A 15,941-nucleotide genomic window follows, 5' to 3' on the forward strand; every position below is an offset into this window, starting at 1 on the left:
ACCGTTGGCCTTAGGAGGCAAATACAAGCAAGTGACACCCCTTTTTATATCTTCCAGCACCCACATCCTTTGTGGCCCTTGGCTTTTGTCACACAACATCTCAGAGCTACAAAGGGAGTTAGTGCTGGAAGACTTTCCTTTGTAGGACACTGTGACTGCAAGTCTGAATGTGGAGTAGGTAGCTCTACAATGTCCAGAGGGTGTCCCAATTTATTTCTGAGTGATGAGGCGTCAATACCCAGAATGACCAACCACTCATAACTTATTAGTATTGGCCCAGGGGAGAAATGCCCTCCTGCCCCCCCAGCCCTGTCCTTCTCTGGTGGGTTTCAAGGTGGGTACCCACCACGTTACGTTTCTTTATGTCTGTGGCAGAAACATTAAACTGTAAGCTCTTTTAGAGGCTAATATGAATTGTCTACAAATTCTGGAAAGTGCTGCAGAGGTTGTTGCTGCTCTATTGATACACATCTGATGGCATTCTCTGTATTACTGTTAAGTTTGTTCAAGAATTTTAATAATTGGCATTCAGAAAGACAAACATACTTTGTTTATATGGATTCCACAATGAATATTTGTATAAAGTATTTCACTCAAGTTATTTGAGATCTGTTTTATCAGCATGCAATCCATTACTTGTCGTAGTAAAAATATATCTCTACATAGCCGCTGCATTTCCATTTTTATTCCTGAAAAATCGAATCTTCCACAAAACTGATTTACTGCTAAATGACAAGCACTATGACATTTTTCACACTTCTATTAACGAGAGTGAAAATGATATTAGACAGGTACTGGAAGGTACACACTAAGAGCAGTCATTAATATGTCCACACCTCAGATGATGACAGGATAACAGCAATTCATCTTATTTCTGTGAAAGAGGCATGGGCCAGCTGGACTGATGTACACCTGGGAGTTTCTCTGTTCATACAGCAATCACACTCTTTAACTCATCTATAGAAATGACAATTTATAATCCCTAGCTGTTTTTATACACTGATGAAAAATTGAAAGCTCAGCTTAGGCCAAAAATCTTTTTTTAAATAAGGAATGATTAGTCTGTCAATATTTTTCTGTTGTGTGTGCCTCATTTGAGAGATTTCTATTGCCTTCCTGTCTATTGGATTGGTATCACACAGAAGAGGAAGTGAGGGAAATATTTCCCCTTTGGTAATTTAGACAAATATTAAATCTCTTTTCCAGTATAATACCTATTTTGTTTGTGATTATTTATGTATAATTTGTTCATGAAATCATGATGTAAAATGATGAACGTTATAAAATAAAATAAAGAGATATTAAAAAAAAACTAAAAACTTTTTTGCATATTTATTTTCTGTGTCCCCTAGTGGAGATTTACCCCCACTTCCGGTCCAGATGAAAGGTGTCTGACACATTAGGAATTGAATTGAATTCAGTACTACAACAGTACACCATCTGCTGCCTACAATAACATGTATCCAATAACTTTCGTTTTCAGGTTTTCAGTTTTTTAGTTTTGGATAGAGTAGGCAAAGGCTAGGATATCTGTCACGGTGGTTTTGCTTACTGTGTCCCATTAGGGAAGTTTCCCTTTCTTTCCTGTTCAGGTAAAAACATTGTGACTGGGATGAAATTATGGGGAAATCCCTTATACAGTAATAAAAATGTGATGGAGGTTCTAGCCTTCCCCTCTTACTAATAACAAGTGTTTTATTTTATGATAATGTCCCTGTAAGAGGAATAGGTAGTAAGTCGAAGCAGTGATTCTATTCTATCCAAAACTTGAAGACAAATTCTGAGATTTTATAAAACTTACCCTTGAAGTGGTGCTACTTCTGGGGGTAGGTGCTCGTTTTGGTCTAGGGGCACAAAGAAGATATATTCACCTGATCCTTGGTCCTGTGCAGGCCGACGCTCATGCAGGTCGACGCTCATCTCTCTTGCCCCTCTACTCCATCTATGCTATGTCCCCTAGCTTCCTCACGTCTAATGCAAGTCAATGAACCTGCATTAGACGTTAAGATGTCAGTTTTCCTTAGACTGCCAGAGCCCAGGGGAGAAGAGGCTGGGAGGACCGGTGTGGCAGCCCAATGAGATCGAGGATCAGGTGAATATATCCGCTTAATTTGAGCCCCCTAGAAAATATGAGCACGTACTCTTGCTGTGTGGGGGTAGTCCTACTACAAGGGTTAGTTTTGTCATTCCTGGAGTTCCTCTTTAAAATAAAAAAAAGTAGAATGGAATCGTATTGTTCATGAACACTATGTCAGAACCCTGAATTATTTTCTCTTCACATACATTCTTTCTTTTGACCTACCCATTACTGCTTATTAGGCGGTATTGTTTAGCATGGTAATGCTAAACAATAACAGGTAATTTATATTCATGTAAGATTATATAAAAAAAATCCCAACCTATCTACTTTCATGAATCCCCCTTGGTTGCTCGTATAATCATGTAAAAAAAAAAAAAAAGACACCTTACTATTAAACAGCTCTTTAATCCATAGCATTCTTTATTAGAAACATTCCGAACAAATCTAAAACATGTAATGATGAATCATTTAGATTATTAGTCAGAAGACATGTCTCACTATCTTGTTAATTCTCCCATATGATACACCACTCAGGGAAATAGGCAAATGTTTCAGAGACTTGATAGCACATGCAAAGCCTCGGCTTAAAATAGAACTCACAGAACATAGTTTAGTACTTTGTATGTAGTTGTGCCAAACACATGTAACAGGTAATACCTCATGTCCTATTGGAACATTTTAAGAAACCTGTCTATTGTGTACTTATACATAAAATACAGGCATATACCTGAAAAACAGGCAAGAAAGCTCTGTGGCAAGCAGGGCTAATGGTGCTCCGTTTTTTTTCAGTCCTAAATTTCTTTAAATTGTAAATATACTCATATGTGAAGGCTCATACACTATAACTAAAGCTGAACCAGAAAAAAAAGTTTCATTTGAGAGATTAAAGCGGAACTCCTACCAAACAGTTAAATATACAGGTGAAATACATACACTATATTACCAAAAGTATTGGGACACTCCTCCAAATCATTGGATTCAGGTGTTCCGTGAAATTCCTTGCTACTAAATATTCCACTGTCAACTGTTAGTGGTATTATAACAAAGTGGAAGCAACTGGGAACAACAGCAACTCAGCCACGAAGTGGTAGGCCACGTAAAATGACAGAGCCAGGTCAGCGCATGCTGAAGCGTACAGTGCGAAGTCGCCAACTGCCTGCAGAGTCAATAGCTACAGACCTCCAAACTTCATGTGGCCTTCAGATTGGCACAACAACAGTGCGTAGAGAGCTTCATGGAATGGGTTTCCATGGCCGAGCAGCTGCCTCCAATCCTTAAATCACCAAGTGCAATGCAAAGTGGATGCAGTGGTGTAAAGCACACGGCCACTGGACTCCAGAGAAGTGGAGACATGTTCTCTGGAGTGACGAATCACGCTTCTCAGTCTGGCAATCTGATGGGCGTGTCTCGGTTTGGCGGTTGCCAGGAAAACGGTACTTGCCTGACTGCATTGTGCCAAGTGTAAAGTTTAGAGGAGAGGGGATTATGGTGTGGGGTTGTTTTTCAGGGGTTGGGCTTGGCCCCTTAGTTCCAGTGAAGGGAACTCTTAAGGCATCAGCATACCAAGGCATTTTGGACAATTTCATGCTCCCAACTTTGTGGGAACAGTTTGGGGATGGCCCTTCCTGTTCCAACATGACTGTGCACCTGTGCACAAAGCAAGGTCCATAAAGTCATGGATGAGTGAGTTTGGGGTGGAGGAACTTGACTGGCCTGCACAGTGTCCTGACCTCACTCTGATATAACACCTTTGGGATGAATTAGAGCGGAGACTGCGAGCCCGGCCTTCTCGTCCAACATCAGTACCCGACTTCCCAAATGCGCTTCTGGAAGAATGGTCAAACATTCCCATAGACACTCTCCTAAACCTTGTTGACGCCTTCCCAGAAGAGTTGAAGCTGTTATAGCTACAAAGGGTGGGCCAACTCAATATTGAACCCTACGGACTAAGACTGGGATGCCATTAACGTTCATGTGCGTGTAAAAGCAGGCGTCCCAATACTTTTGGTGATATGGTGTATATGAGAGGTGCTTTACCTGCCAAAGAATTTGTATTTCTGTCTATGCAGTGGTAGGATTTACATAGCTCCGCTACACAGCAGAATTCTATCTGGCACAGCCCTACCCTGGTAGGAAAGCAGACCTGATATTGATCTACAGGCCTCCTCTTCACCTCCACACTGTGGCTGGATAGTAGAAGGAAAGGCAGGAGACTGCAGAGCTAATCTCTTTGTCACTCTGCTGTCTTCACCTATCAGCATACTCTCTGCACTGCAACACAGCTGATTGACATCTTGTGCTACTTCTTCCTTCCCCACTCTGAGTTCTGCTGTACAGGAGGTGCAAAAGGTTGATACCAGTTCAGTTTCAGGTACTTACTTTGCTTGCATTTACAAACCTATTTAATGATGTATTAATAAATACAGACCTGCATGAATCTGTGTATTTTATATCTGCCTGGAGTTGAAGTAGATGTAAACCCTAACCGAATAACATTTAGTTTGCTGAAGCACTCTGCTTTTTTTTCCAATCACAACTGAATTTTCAGTTTAAATAAGCTAAATACATTCCAATAGCATCAATGCTGCAGAGAAGGACCATTGGTCTCTGTGTGGAAACAGTGATCTCTCTGCAGAGGTCCCACATGCCTCCTGTTAGATCAAACCTATAACTCTGCAATCAGCAAAGCTGGTGCTCCATATATATTTCTAGTGTTCAGTTGAATTTTTAGTTTGGCAACAGAGTCACTTTAAACAGAGAAGCAAACCTTGTTGTACCAGCAGGGCCATCCCTATAATGAAGCAGCCTGGGCTGTTGCCTCAGGCGACATCTCTTTCGGTCACATGGTCAGAAAGGGGGCGGAACCTGCTGCCCCCTTTCCGGCCAGAGCGTCCCAGGTTGCTAAGAGCCAGGCAGGGGATGTGTAAGGGCTCTGCTGGTGTCCTGCTCTCAGCTCTTAGCAATCAGTGATGTCACTGGTTTCCAGGAACTAAGCAGGACACTCTGGTCCGTTGTCCTGCCCAGCTCATGGCAACCAGCGATGTCAGTGACCTGGGCGGGACGCTGGCCATAGCTGGCCGGAGCACTGTTAGCGTGCACCACCAGCTCCACAACCCGACCCCCCCCGCGCATTTTACCCCCCCCCCTTCCAGGACACCCCTGCTTACCACTGCACTACATTATGTAAAATGTGGACTTATGTCATATCATAGGACTCTGATGAATATATTTTGGAATTAATATTTGGGGCTGTAATATTTACAAAAAAATTGTGTTTTGAAATATTACAGGAATATGTATGTTTTATATTTTTTCCCTCTTGAAAATATATGAAATAAAGATGCATATCCAATGCTACCAAATGAAAGCAGTATCTGATTAAAAAAAGATGTATAACATGTTTAACATGTTTGGAAAAGCTACAAATGTAAAATAGGGTGTACATCTGACAAATCCCTACAACAGAAATTCTGCTCCTGTAGGGAAGGAGGGGGTCCATTGAACTGAGAAGGTTAAAGTGACACTAAACTCAGGAGTTAAATCTTAAAAATGTATTCAAGTACCTTAACAATTAACAAAAAAGTATCTTATTTGTGTATCATTCGGCTGTAGACCCTCAAATCATCTCTGAATTGGTGCTGACACTGTCCTTCCTTCTGGAGGGTGGCTACTTTTGTTCCCCATGGTCCCTGTGTGTGTTGTAAAGTAGCCACCTCTCCAAGCTCACGCCTGTGATGGACTATAATTTCAATACAAATCAGTAAACTAAACATGAGATTATACTTCATCACGGGAGCAAGCTTAGAGTGGTGACTACTTTACAACACACACAGGGACTATGGGGAATAAAAGTAGCCACCCTCTAGAAGGAAGGACAGTGTCACCACCAATTCAGAGATGATTTGAGGATCTACAGCCGAGTGATACACAATAAGCTACATCTTTGTTAATAATAAAGGTATTTGAATGTATTTTTACAATTTAACTCCTGAGTTTAGTGTCACTTTAATGTGCTGCTTTGGTGTAGGTCCTGACATACATTCTATATGTTTTGCTAATCCAGCAACTGGATCTTCATTCGGTAATGCAATTGTGCAATACATACAGGGTGTTTCACAAAAGGGTGAAGAGTTTGGAGAAGGCAGGAGAAGTGCACAATCTAGGACAACATAGCTGAACTGGAAAGTGAGCTGAATTGGAGAATTTTTCCAAATCAGCTATTTTGGCCTAGATTGTTCACTTCTCCTGCCTTCTTCAAACTCTTCACCCTTTTGTGAATAACCCTGTTAGTCTCTTGTGTAGCCAAACCCTTAGACAGCTTTCAGGAAAAATCATTAAATATTATACCTATGTGATCAGATTGTTCCTTACAGGTTAAGGCAATAAAATAAAACACTCATCTGTTTCTGAAGTAGTAAATAAAAGATTTGTCACTGCTTAGTGAATGCACACCAATGTACACCTTGCAGCAGGGCCATTCTGTATGATATGTAAGAAATCTCCCCAAGGCCTTTAAGAGTGAGGAATAAATGATTCATAGTTTGTCAGGCTGCCAGTCTGCAGGTGGATATAGTAGATACTGGTAACAGTAGAGGACAGCGTGTTGCAGCTTGTCAATGTTATTCTTCAGCCTCAGGCATTTCTTTGTTTACTAGTGTTTCAATTACTTGTGCCAATGTGTTGTAGTAATGCTGGCATCGGACCTCAGATAGGGAGGTACCTGTTCTTCATTTTATAATTATGAAATGTGATTTCATCAATATTGCAATCAGGACACCTACAACGTTGATCCTGGAACGGGATTGCAGCCGGTAGGCTAGGAGATGTAAATAGCTCCCTATCATAACATGCATGAATCCACCCAGTGTAGGAATGGAATAAATAGAAGACATAGCCCAGCATGGAATGATGTCCTAAAATTTTAGTATGCTACTAATGAGTGAGGTCACTTTAGGGTTGCCACCTTTTCTTCCAGTGAAACCCGAACACTCAAGCGACGCACAGAATTTTTTTTGGGAGAATGAGTCATGGCTTATTCATATTTAAATAGCGCCGGCCATTCATATGTAAATATCACAGTTGAGACTATTTTCAGTGGGGGGCCAGTAGCCTCTATCTTCATTTTGGTTGCCCCCGTCTGCCTGACATCTTCAGCTCCCATGAAACCCGGATACAACATTCAAAACCCAGACTGTCCGGGTGAATCCTGGACAGGTGGCAACCCTAGGTCACTTGTCAACTGATGGGGAACAGTCAGCCTATTATGGTGCAGGATACAAAGCACTGTCAGCATCTGATTTGTATTTAATTTATATTAAGACAGACAAGTCTATGCAAATGGTTTGATTCTGTTGTAAATTTACACTAAAGTAAAACTGTATATCAGACTCTGGCTCATGAAAATGGTAGAGGATTGTGCTGTAAAATGTCAAAAAGTCTGTAATTGTTAAATGGAAAAATGTTGCCACTTATCATGTTAAATACATAAGCAGCAAAACTGTGTCAATGAAACACACAGAAAGTGCCACATTACCTAGGCCGAAGTCCATGAACCCATTGCACTCCTGACCGCTTAATCCAAAATCGACTGGTGGGTACAGCGGTAGTTGACGGATGGCACAATCACATTCACAAGGTAGAGTTGAGACACCGGCACTCCAACTGCAGCTATAAGGCCTGATGAAGGGGATCCCGTGTGCCCCTGAAACGTTGCACTGGTGTGATATGCCACATTCATGTTAATAAAACACGCTTTATGTCTGCAGTTGGAGTGGCGGTGTCTCATCTCTACATTACCTAGGCCAACACAATCAGCACATAGTAGGCACCGGTTACCTGTATGTATGATTCTTCCTCAGTGTAAGTATCCTGGGTTCTGGGATTGCCCTGGCCATTTTCCAACTCCTCAGCCTTATTAGTAAACAGGAAGGCTGCTGATTCAAGTAGTAATGGGCCAATAGTGAGGGGATGGTGCCAGCCTTCCATCCAATTGATTCAGAAAATCCAAGAGCACTTACACAGCTCTGGATTAGGTAAGTATTTGACAATTTAAAGTAAACCCACAGAGCTGGGAACTCTTCTGATCTTTCCTGTAGACTCCAGCTAATTAACATAATTACTGTGTCAACAGATTGCTGGGAGGTACCTTCACCCTGCCTGCTGCTGGGACAGAAGGAGGTGTGAGCTGTGCTCTGTTTTTCTCCAGGATCACCCTCTGATCAATCAGAGAACACTTGTGGCTACATTATGCAGGACAGTGCTGAAAGTACTGGAATTAGGGGAAGAGAAGGCAGGGAGAGGCACACTGGGGTCCAGTGGCTGCTCTTAAATTTTACTCCCTATGTATGACCCGCTTGTTTCCCATGTATTATCACAATAGCATCTTAGTTGCCCATCTTTAGTCACAATTGCCCGATGAATGCCCATGTTGTCATGATTGCCCATTTCTTGTGCATATATTTCCACCATAGCCATTTGTTTTTTGCACATACAGTATATATCCCATTTTTGACCTTTATTGCCATCATTGCCTGATTGTTACCCACATATTGTCACAATAGCCCATTTTTTGCCCACTTATTGTCACAGACACCAGTTGGCTGTTCAGAAATGATGCAACCATTCTCCTTTCATCTCCATTTCTTAGTAAATGGAGACAGAAATTGTGATTTCACTCCAGGTTCTCTCTTAAAATAAGGAACCCCTGCCAAATATCTAAAGCTAAAACGGTGTAAATTAACCTATGCTCAGACCTCAAGAAGCTGTTTCGAATAACAGAGAAACGTCTTTTTTATATTGCAGAATATTACAATATTACAGAAAAAGTCCGGTCAAATGTAAATATCTAGTACCAGCTAGATCTATGTCCTTGTTTTGACAAATCCTCTTTTTCAAACCTTATACATTGGGCATATCTTAAGTGGCGAAGTGCTGACTGAAAGTTATCAATATGATATATTTATATACAAAAAAAGATCATGATAAAGAGCACTAACTTTTGAGGACATTTCAGCCCACATCTTTAGCACTGGAGATTGAAGATTATATGATAGGAGAAATGGTGCGTGTAAAAAGGAGTCAAATGAATAGACATGAGGAACTCACCTGTGGAAATGTCTGCGGGGTACAATATATTTGCTGTGTTGGAGATTGGGACCAATACATCCTCTGCTCTTTCTCTTGTTGCTGCATAACCAAAGACTGAGGCTTTAGTTTCACATCCGAGCCCAGCTACAAAGAAAAACACACTTTGTAATGTTTTATTTCCATCTCCATTCTAGTGGAAACCAGAGAATGTGGAGGAGCAATTTGAATGTATTTTTCATTTATGTTATAGTTCCAGAAAACGGTGGAAACAGGTTTTATTTTTAAGACCGAGGTTACTAGATTGGTAAAGCTTTTACTGTATTGAAAAATTAGCAAATGTGTGCAAATCATACCCTAAACCTACTGGAGAGAGCCACTTGCTTGCTTTGAAGGCTTGCTTTGAAGCTCTAGTTAGCTTTGTGAGCTGCTTTGTAGCTGTTTAAGCTGTACATTGTTGAAGTAATATATGCCCCTTGATGTCAACTAATTTATTCCCGCTGTATCCTTATTATACATCTTTGACAGTGGTAAAGCCAGATGATATTAACACATGTATTATGTGTAATGGTTAGCAGCAACGCCAAATTTCACAAAGCCCAGCCTTCCCTGCTCTCTGTTGTGACCCACTGCACAGCTAACATTTGTTCTTACAAAAAAATAAGGTAACACGGGCTGATCTAACCTCACCAGGAAAAAAGTGATGAGTATTTGCAGCCAATCAGAGGAATCTTTTTTTTCTTATTATTCCTAAAGTGACACTAAACTCTGGAGTTAAATGTTATACATGCATTCAAATACCTAAACTATAAACAAAAATGTAGCTTGTGTATCACTCAGCTCTAGATCCTCAAATCATCTCTGAATTCATACTGACACTGTCCCTCCTTCTGGAGGGTGGCTACTTTTGTTCCCCATAGTCCCTGTGTGTGTTGTAAAGTAGCCACCGCTCCAAGCTCACTCGTGTGATGGACTACTATCTTAATACAAACTACTACACTAAACACGAGATTGTAGTCCATCACAGGAACAAGCTTGGAGCGGTGGCTACTTTACAACACACACAGGGACCATGAGGAACAAAAGTAGCCACCCTCCAGGAGGCAGGACAGCGTCAATATGAATTCAGAGATGATTTGAGGATCTACAGCCGAGTGATTCACAAATAAGATACATTTTTGTTAATACTGTAGTTAAGGTACTTGAATCCATATTTAAGATTTAACTTCTGAGTTTAGTGTCACTTTAATAGACCAGCTATGGAAAGGTTTCTGGAAATTCCCGGTAAAACAGCAGCATATATTGTATAGTACTTAATGTTATTGTAAGTGTATACACAAGTTCAGTATACAAATTTCATGCAAGGAGATCTCTACTCTAAAACATTTCATGCAAAGAGATCATGCAAAGCTGTGTTAATATGGCAGCTTGAAATGAAGTATGCAATCCGAAAAAGGTTTTAGAACTTTGAAAGCATGCATGCTATTAAAAAATGAGACAGATGCATGTTAGAGCTGGTCTAAATTCAAAAGCAAAAAATGTATATATTGCATATTGCTAACCAGCCCTTAGATGTAGTGGTTGCATTGATTTATTTTTTATTAGGCTTTTTTTCCTTTTATTTTCACCTGATTATCCTGCCATTAACAATTTCTGTCCCTTGATGACAACGCTCACTCATTGTTCAGTATCTAAGGAGGAGCAGCGTTGTCACCTTAGGCTTCTCTCCTGATTTGGATTGCAATCACCTACCCCTTTCATCTACATTACATGAGGGGTGTTTTGTAGTTCACACATAATAGATTGGAAGGCTGATAACATTGTTTGAGATTTCAGTTCAGTGCACAATGAGTTACAAGGATTTCTGGCAGGATTAACAGATATTTTTCTGTACTTGCAGTAAATAGACTTAAAAACAAACTATTGCAGCCACCACATCTAAGGATAATAAGTTGCAATGTAGTACATTTTGTTCTTGAGTTTATACAGGATATGCTTTAAGTACAGATAGATTAGTTCAGAATCACAATCACACAACATTCAACTCACTTTCTTCTATTAATGAGCTGGGTTTTACAATTCAAAGACACTCTAGGCTTCCGTCTTAAGCCCCAAATGTATTGAATGAGGCCCTTAAAAATATAATAAGTTTTGTTGGCCATCTACATTGTTAAGTCAGTCCTACTGCTAAGCCATTTGACATTACAAAAGGGTAAACCCAAAAGGGTTTAAAGTGATTTCAAATGCTGATTAAATCACTTACAATAGTTTGAAAGTTTTATTTTCCTGCAGAACAAGCTTGTGCCCTAAGCACTGGCCCTGATATCCTGTTTTATGGTGGCTCCCTTCCTTTGTAGGGTCCTATGGAGCCATTCTTCTTCTAGTAAACACACAGGCACAGCAAAACAAGGCAATTCCCTGTGGTTTCCTCCCCTCTCCTCCCCCCACCCTTCTCCATTCTAGTAGATAAGCAGTTGGTGGAAACTGTTCTGTCCCTTGTGATCTTGTACTGGGCAGGAAGTTCAGAGAAGCTGAACTGAGAGAGTTGGAGCCAGCTGTTTGGAAACATGATGACTGTAAGTCATATAAAGAAATACTTTGCTGGGGAAGGTATACATGTTTGATCTGGATTTGATACTGAAACCAAGTTTGAGAGTTTATTACTACTTTAAGGGCTTCTATTGTGATAGCAGTTCAGCGCCAATGCTTTTTAAATGCATTCTGGGGTGCTTCCATGCACCTCTCACTTTAATGGACTCCATCAGACCGAGATGGAATGCTATCACAATGGTTTCATAATATTATGCAAAGGTGGTAACTAAGGAGTTGGCCAGATTTCTTGTCCTAATAAATTCATCCCAGTACACACAGTCAGACCCAAGCACACCAGAGCAAGAGCCCTTCATACCTGCCCCTAAAGATGCGGAAACATCTTCATATATCCACCAGCAGAATCCAAAGCCAGCTGACATAAAGCAATAAAAGAGTTTTATATGGAGTCACACATTAAAAAAGACCAACCTCAAGGAACAATACTCAAGTAATCCTATTATACTGCATAGTTAGTAGTGAAACTCCAGGCACATAGCCAAATAAACAGTTTAAATACATATATGTGACCATACAGCCAGTCTGAACCAGTGTAGACCCAGGTCTGTGATTGGACAATGAAGGTAGACAAGCACATTGATGATGTCATCACTGTGCTCCAATGCCCTGTAAACATACCTGTGCAAAGGGTCAAGGTACTATGCCTCCATATCCTTAGAGGAGGCTGCTATAAAGACAGATATGGGTACTTATACTTGTTCTTATACATGTAAAGTGTTTTATTTTTTTTATTTTACCTAGTATATAGCTGTAAACCCTCAAAGTGCAGATCAACAGAATACCAAAATACATTCAATAAATTAAGTGAGCATTAATAACTGACCAGTACATCTTGTCTTAAGAATAAAGTTTATAAGTAGAAAAACAGTATTATATGTTCACCATTCATTTTTAGGGCCTGTTCAAACGACGTCCGTTTTCTGTGCTGACCTGATCCGTATGCTCCTGCACTAAAAATGCATCCCAATGTATCCCTATGTGTTTTATGGGCTACAGTTCTCACGTGTGCAGTCTGTTTAGGTTACGACAGAAAAATACTGCATGTCACATTTTGTACGGTCAAAACGCACTGCATCAGTAGCACCGCATCTGCAGATCCGCACCTGATCAGGACCTGATGAGGACCTGATATCATGTGAACAGGACCATAGAATTTCATAGCAATTTACGCGGTAATGTAGTAAAGACTTTAGTTACTAGGCCTGACATCAGGTATTTGATGTACATAGGTGGTTTTAGGTATAGGATTTTTAAAGCGTAAAAAATGCAAAGATCTCTATCATACAATGACCTACCTTGGCCAATTAAAAATCAGTCCTTGTTTTTTTAGTGTTAACATAACTGATCAGTAGTTGGATGCTACAAATAACTACAAATCATTTAGAAGATTATCAAATATACCCCACCAAGAAGTATAAAGCTTTTCCATACACTAAGAGGCACATAACTAAGACCAGCAAATGCGGTGTCCTATTTAATTAGAAGAGAAGTGGAGCTGGAGCTGCAAACCGTACTGAACATACATGGTTTTCATACACCAGAGGGAACTGGCAAAAATAATAAAAAAAATAGAAATATGGTTTATGTCCAGGAACATGTTTAAAAGTGCAAATGTGATTTCTTGGATGACAACTGGCAACCGGGAAAGGACGGGGGAAAAGCCGAATTTTGGAAAAGCCTCTATGCCCCGGTGATGTAAGTCATTAAGTCATACTGTGTTAATATATACTGTATGTACATTTTCAAAATATGTTGATGGGAAATATTAAATGTAGTATAATAATCACCAAATATTATTAAGAGTATATTTGTATCATCTGGTAAAGCACATATAACCAGCAAAAAATATATATATATAATTTTCCATATATGATCAATTTACACTTAAGGAAAAGTTATGTCAATATAAAGACAGGGGTTAAATGTTATAAAGCTAGTTGTCTGACTGTAATGCTGATCATATGCTTGTTATAATTTGAGTGACTGACCTGGAAGAGGACGGGAAGTCATTGTAGTATTAGCACTCCAGATCTACATTCTCATTTCAGGTAGGTGGCTCAGTAAGTGTTAAACATATGGGATTAGCATATTTGCCAGGCAACTGACAATTTCAAAGGTGGGTTATTAATGACAGCTTGCATATTTCTTTCAATACAGATTTTAGTCGGAACAGAACCATCCATATACTGAGGCGGCCTGAGCTGATTGCCTCAAGCAGCATCTTTTTGTGTCACGTGGTCCCTTTCTGGCCAGAGTGCCCCAGGTTAATGGCCATAACACATGGCCATACACATCTCCCCTCCCAGCTCTTAGCAACCTGGGATGCTCTGGCTGGTGTTCCATTTAGCTTCTGCCAACCAGTGACATCACTGGCTGCCAGGAGCTGAGCTGGGTGCTCTGGCTGGCATTCTGCCCAGCTCCTGGATACCAGTGATATCAGTGAGCTAGTCAGGACGCTGGTCAGTGCTGGGCGGTGCACCACCAGGACTCCGGTCAGAGTACCGTTAGCTTGCATTACCAGCAATCCATCAATCCCTACCTTCCCTGACCTGAGTCTGTGATTATGCAAGGGACACCCCTCGGTAGGAATAATAGCATTTGGAGCTAATTAGTAGTTTCCATAACACAAGCTTACTAAATATCCTTTAAAAATAAAAATCTGCAAATCTTACCATCATCTGTGATCCTTCATCATGACTGGAAGTGTACTGTAGATTACTGCACCATGTTGCCTCAACTGATATATCAGGAATGTGGGTTGCAAATGTTTCAGTATCTTCAGGACAAGAAGGTCCACAAACACTGTCAAAGCTATCCATTCCATCCATTCCTTTAAATGGCTTCTCCCCAAGAGACAGAGAATTCAGACTATCAGGGAACACGTCACTGAACTGCCTTTTGTAAGGGTGGAATTGATGTTTTCCTTTGCCAAACTTCCCATAGCTGTTTTCAGTGGACTCATCACAACTATATCTCCTGTATTCTTCGCTGGGAGAAGCTTTGCTTGGGAATCTCATGGGGATGTGATCCTGGGGTGATAAAGAGAGATCAGGGCTCATGGAGGAATCCGAGCTCTTCCTTTCAGGCTGACTGTCAGAGTCATGTGTTTGCCCTCCATAGTTGTCCTGAAATAGTCAAACCTTTCATTAATGAACTCGAAAACAAAACAATAAGTATAGCCATAAACCATATAGGCCTTGTGCACGGTACACACATGGCAACTGTCTATTATTTTCAAACTGCTTTTGATTAATTGTCTTTGATTGCATAATTGATAAAAGGGATGATTGCAGCCTTCCGTTATCTCACCATCTAACATACTGTAAATAATTAAAAATTGTTGATGGTCGGTTGCCTGTATCTGTTTGTTCATCTGGTTGAAATTGGTTGATTTACACCATGAAAATTGTCATATGTATGGCTAGCATAAAGTTAGGGTATCAAAAGAGCAGACGTTGCCCTATTTTATTGACTGATGATGATATGAATGAAGACTGAATGATATGTTTATCTTTAAAGGATTATAAACTTACCTGGAAGACTTATTTGGGTAGAATATAGGGAGTTGATACATTGCCGGGAACTTTATATGTCTAGTTGATTCCCGAAACCTAAGTACAGGTAGGTCTTACAGTATTCTAGCTATAAAAATTGTATGTCTTTGTTCTAGGTATCAAGTATTCTAGCTATACATATTCTTTGTCCCTCTTCTAGGTATCAATACCGTAAACATAAAGATTAAATAGGATCCCACACTGTTTTTGGCTAAACTCACCAGCTTTTATTAGAAATCCATGTGCGGACAAACAGACAATACCAACAGCCACCAATGACTGTTTCATGTGTTAAACATTCTTCCTCTGGGTAGTGGATCCCACTACCTGGAAGAGTGGAGAACTGCATTTCATCTTTCTATTACTGTTTTTGTTTTTTCTTTTATCATGGAATGCTGATATTGCATCAGTCCCTACACCCATCAGTGAAAATGTATGCATTAGACAAAAGTCAATGAATTTTTGGACAGCTGCTCGCTTAAAGCAAGCATTCATCCAAGAGCATCCAGAATATGTGAAGTAAGCAACACGTGTATTTTTATTACTTGCTTGATTTTATGTGTCAATACTGTGCTCATACATTTACTATACTAATGAATGGACAGTGCATTAGG

General features: G+C 40.2%; 1 protein-coding gene across 1 annotated transcript in view; it reads right to left on the reverse strand.

Annotated features, from left to right (window-relative positions):
• FOXN1 (forkhead box N1) overlaps positions 1 to 15,941 on the reverse strand; it is a 60,178-nt gene that overhangs the window by 17,967 nt on the left and 26,270 nt on the right. Inside the window, exons 3-4 of the mRNA XM_018555008.1 lie at positions 14,446 to 14,898; positions 9,185 to 9,310 (exon numbers count right to left, since the gene is read on the reverse strand). Of these exons, the coding sequence (XP_018410510.1) occupies positions 9,185 to 9,310; positions 14,446 to 14,898 (579 nt within the window). The remainder of the gene's footprint in view (positions 1 to 9,184; positions 9,311 to 14,445; positions 14,899 to 15,941) is intronic.

The sequence above is a fragment of the Nanorana parkeri genome, unplaced genomic scaffold (assembly GCF_000935625.1).
Source record: "Nanorana parkeri isolate BGI_ZX_2015 unplaced genomic scaffold, ASM93562v1 scaffold181, whole genome shotgun sequence".
In the NCBI taxonomy this organism is placed as follows: Eukaryota; Metazoa; Chordata; class Amphibia; order Anura; family Dicroglossidae; genus Nanorana; species Nanorana parkeri.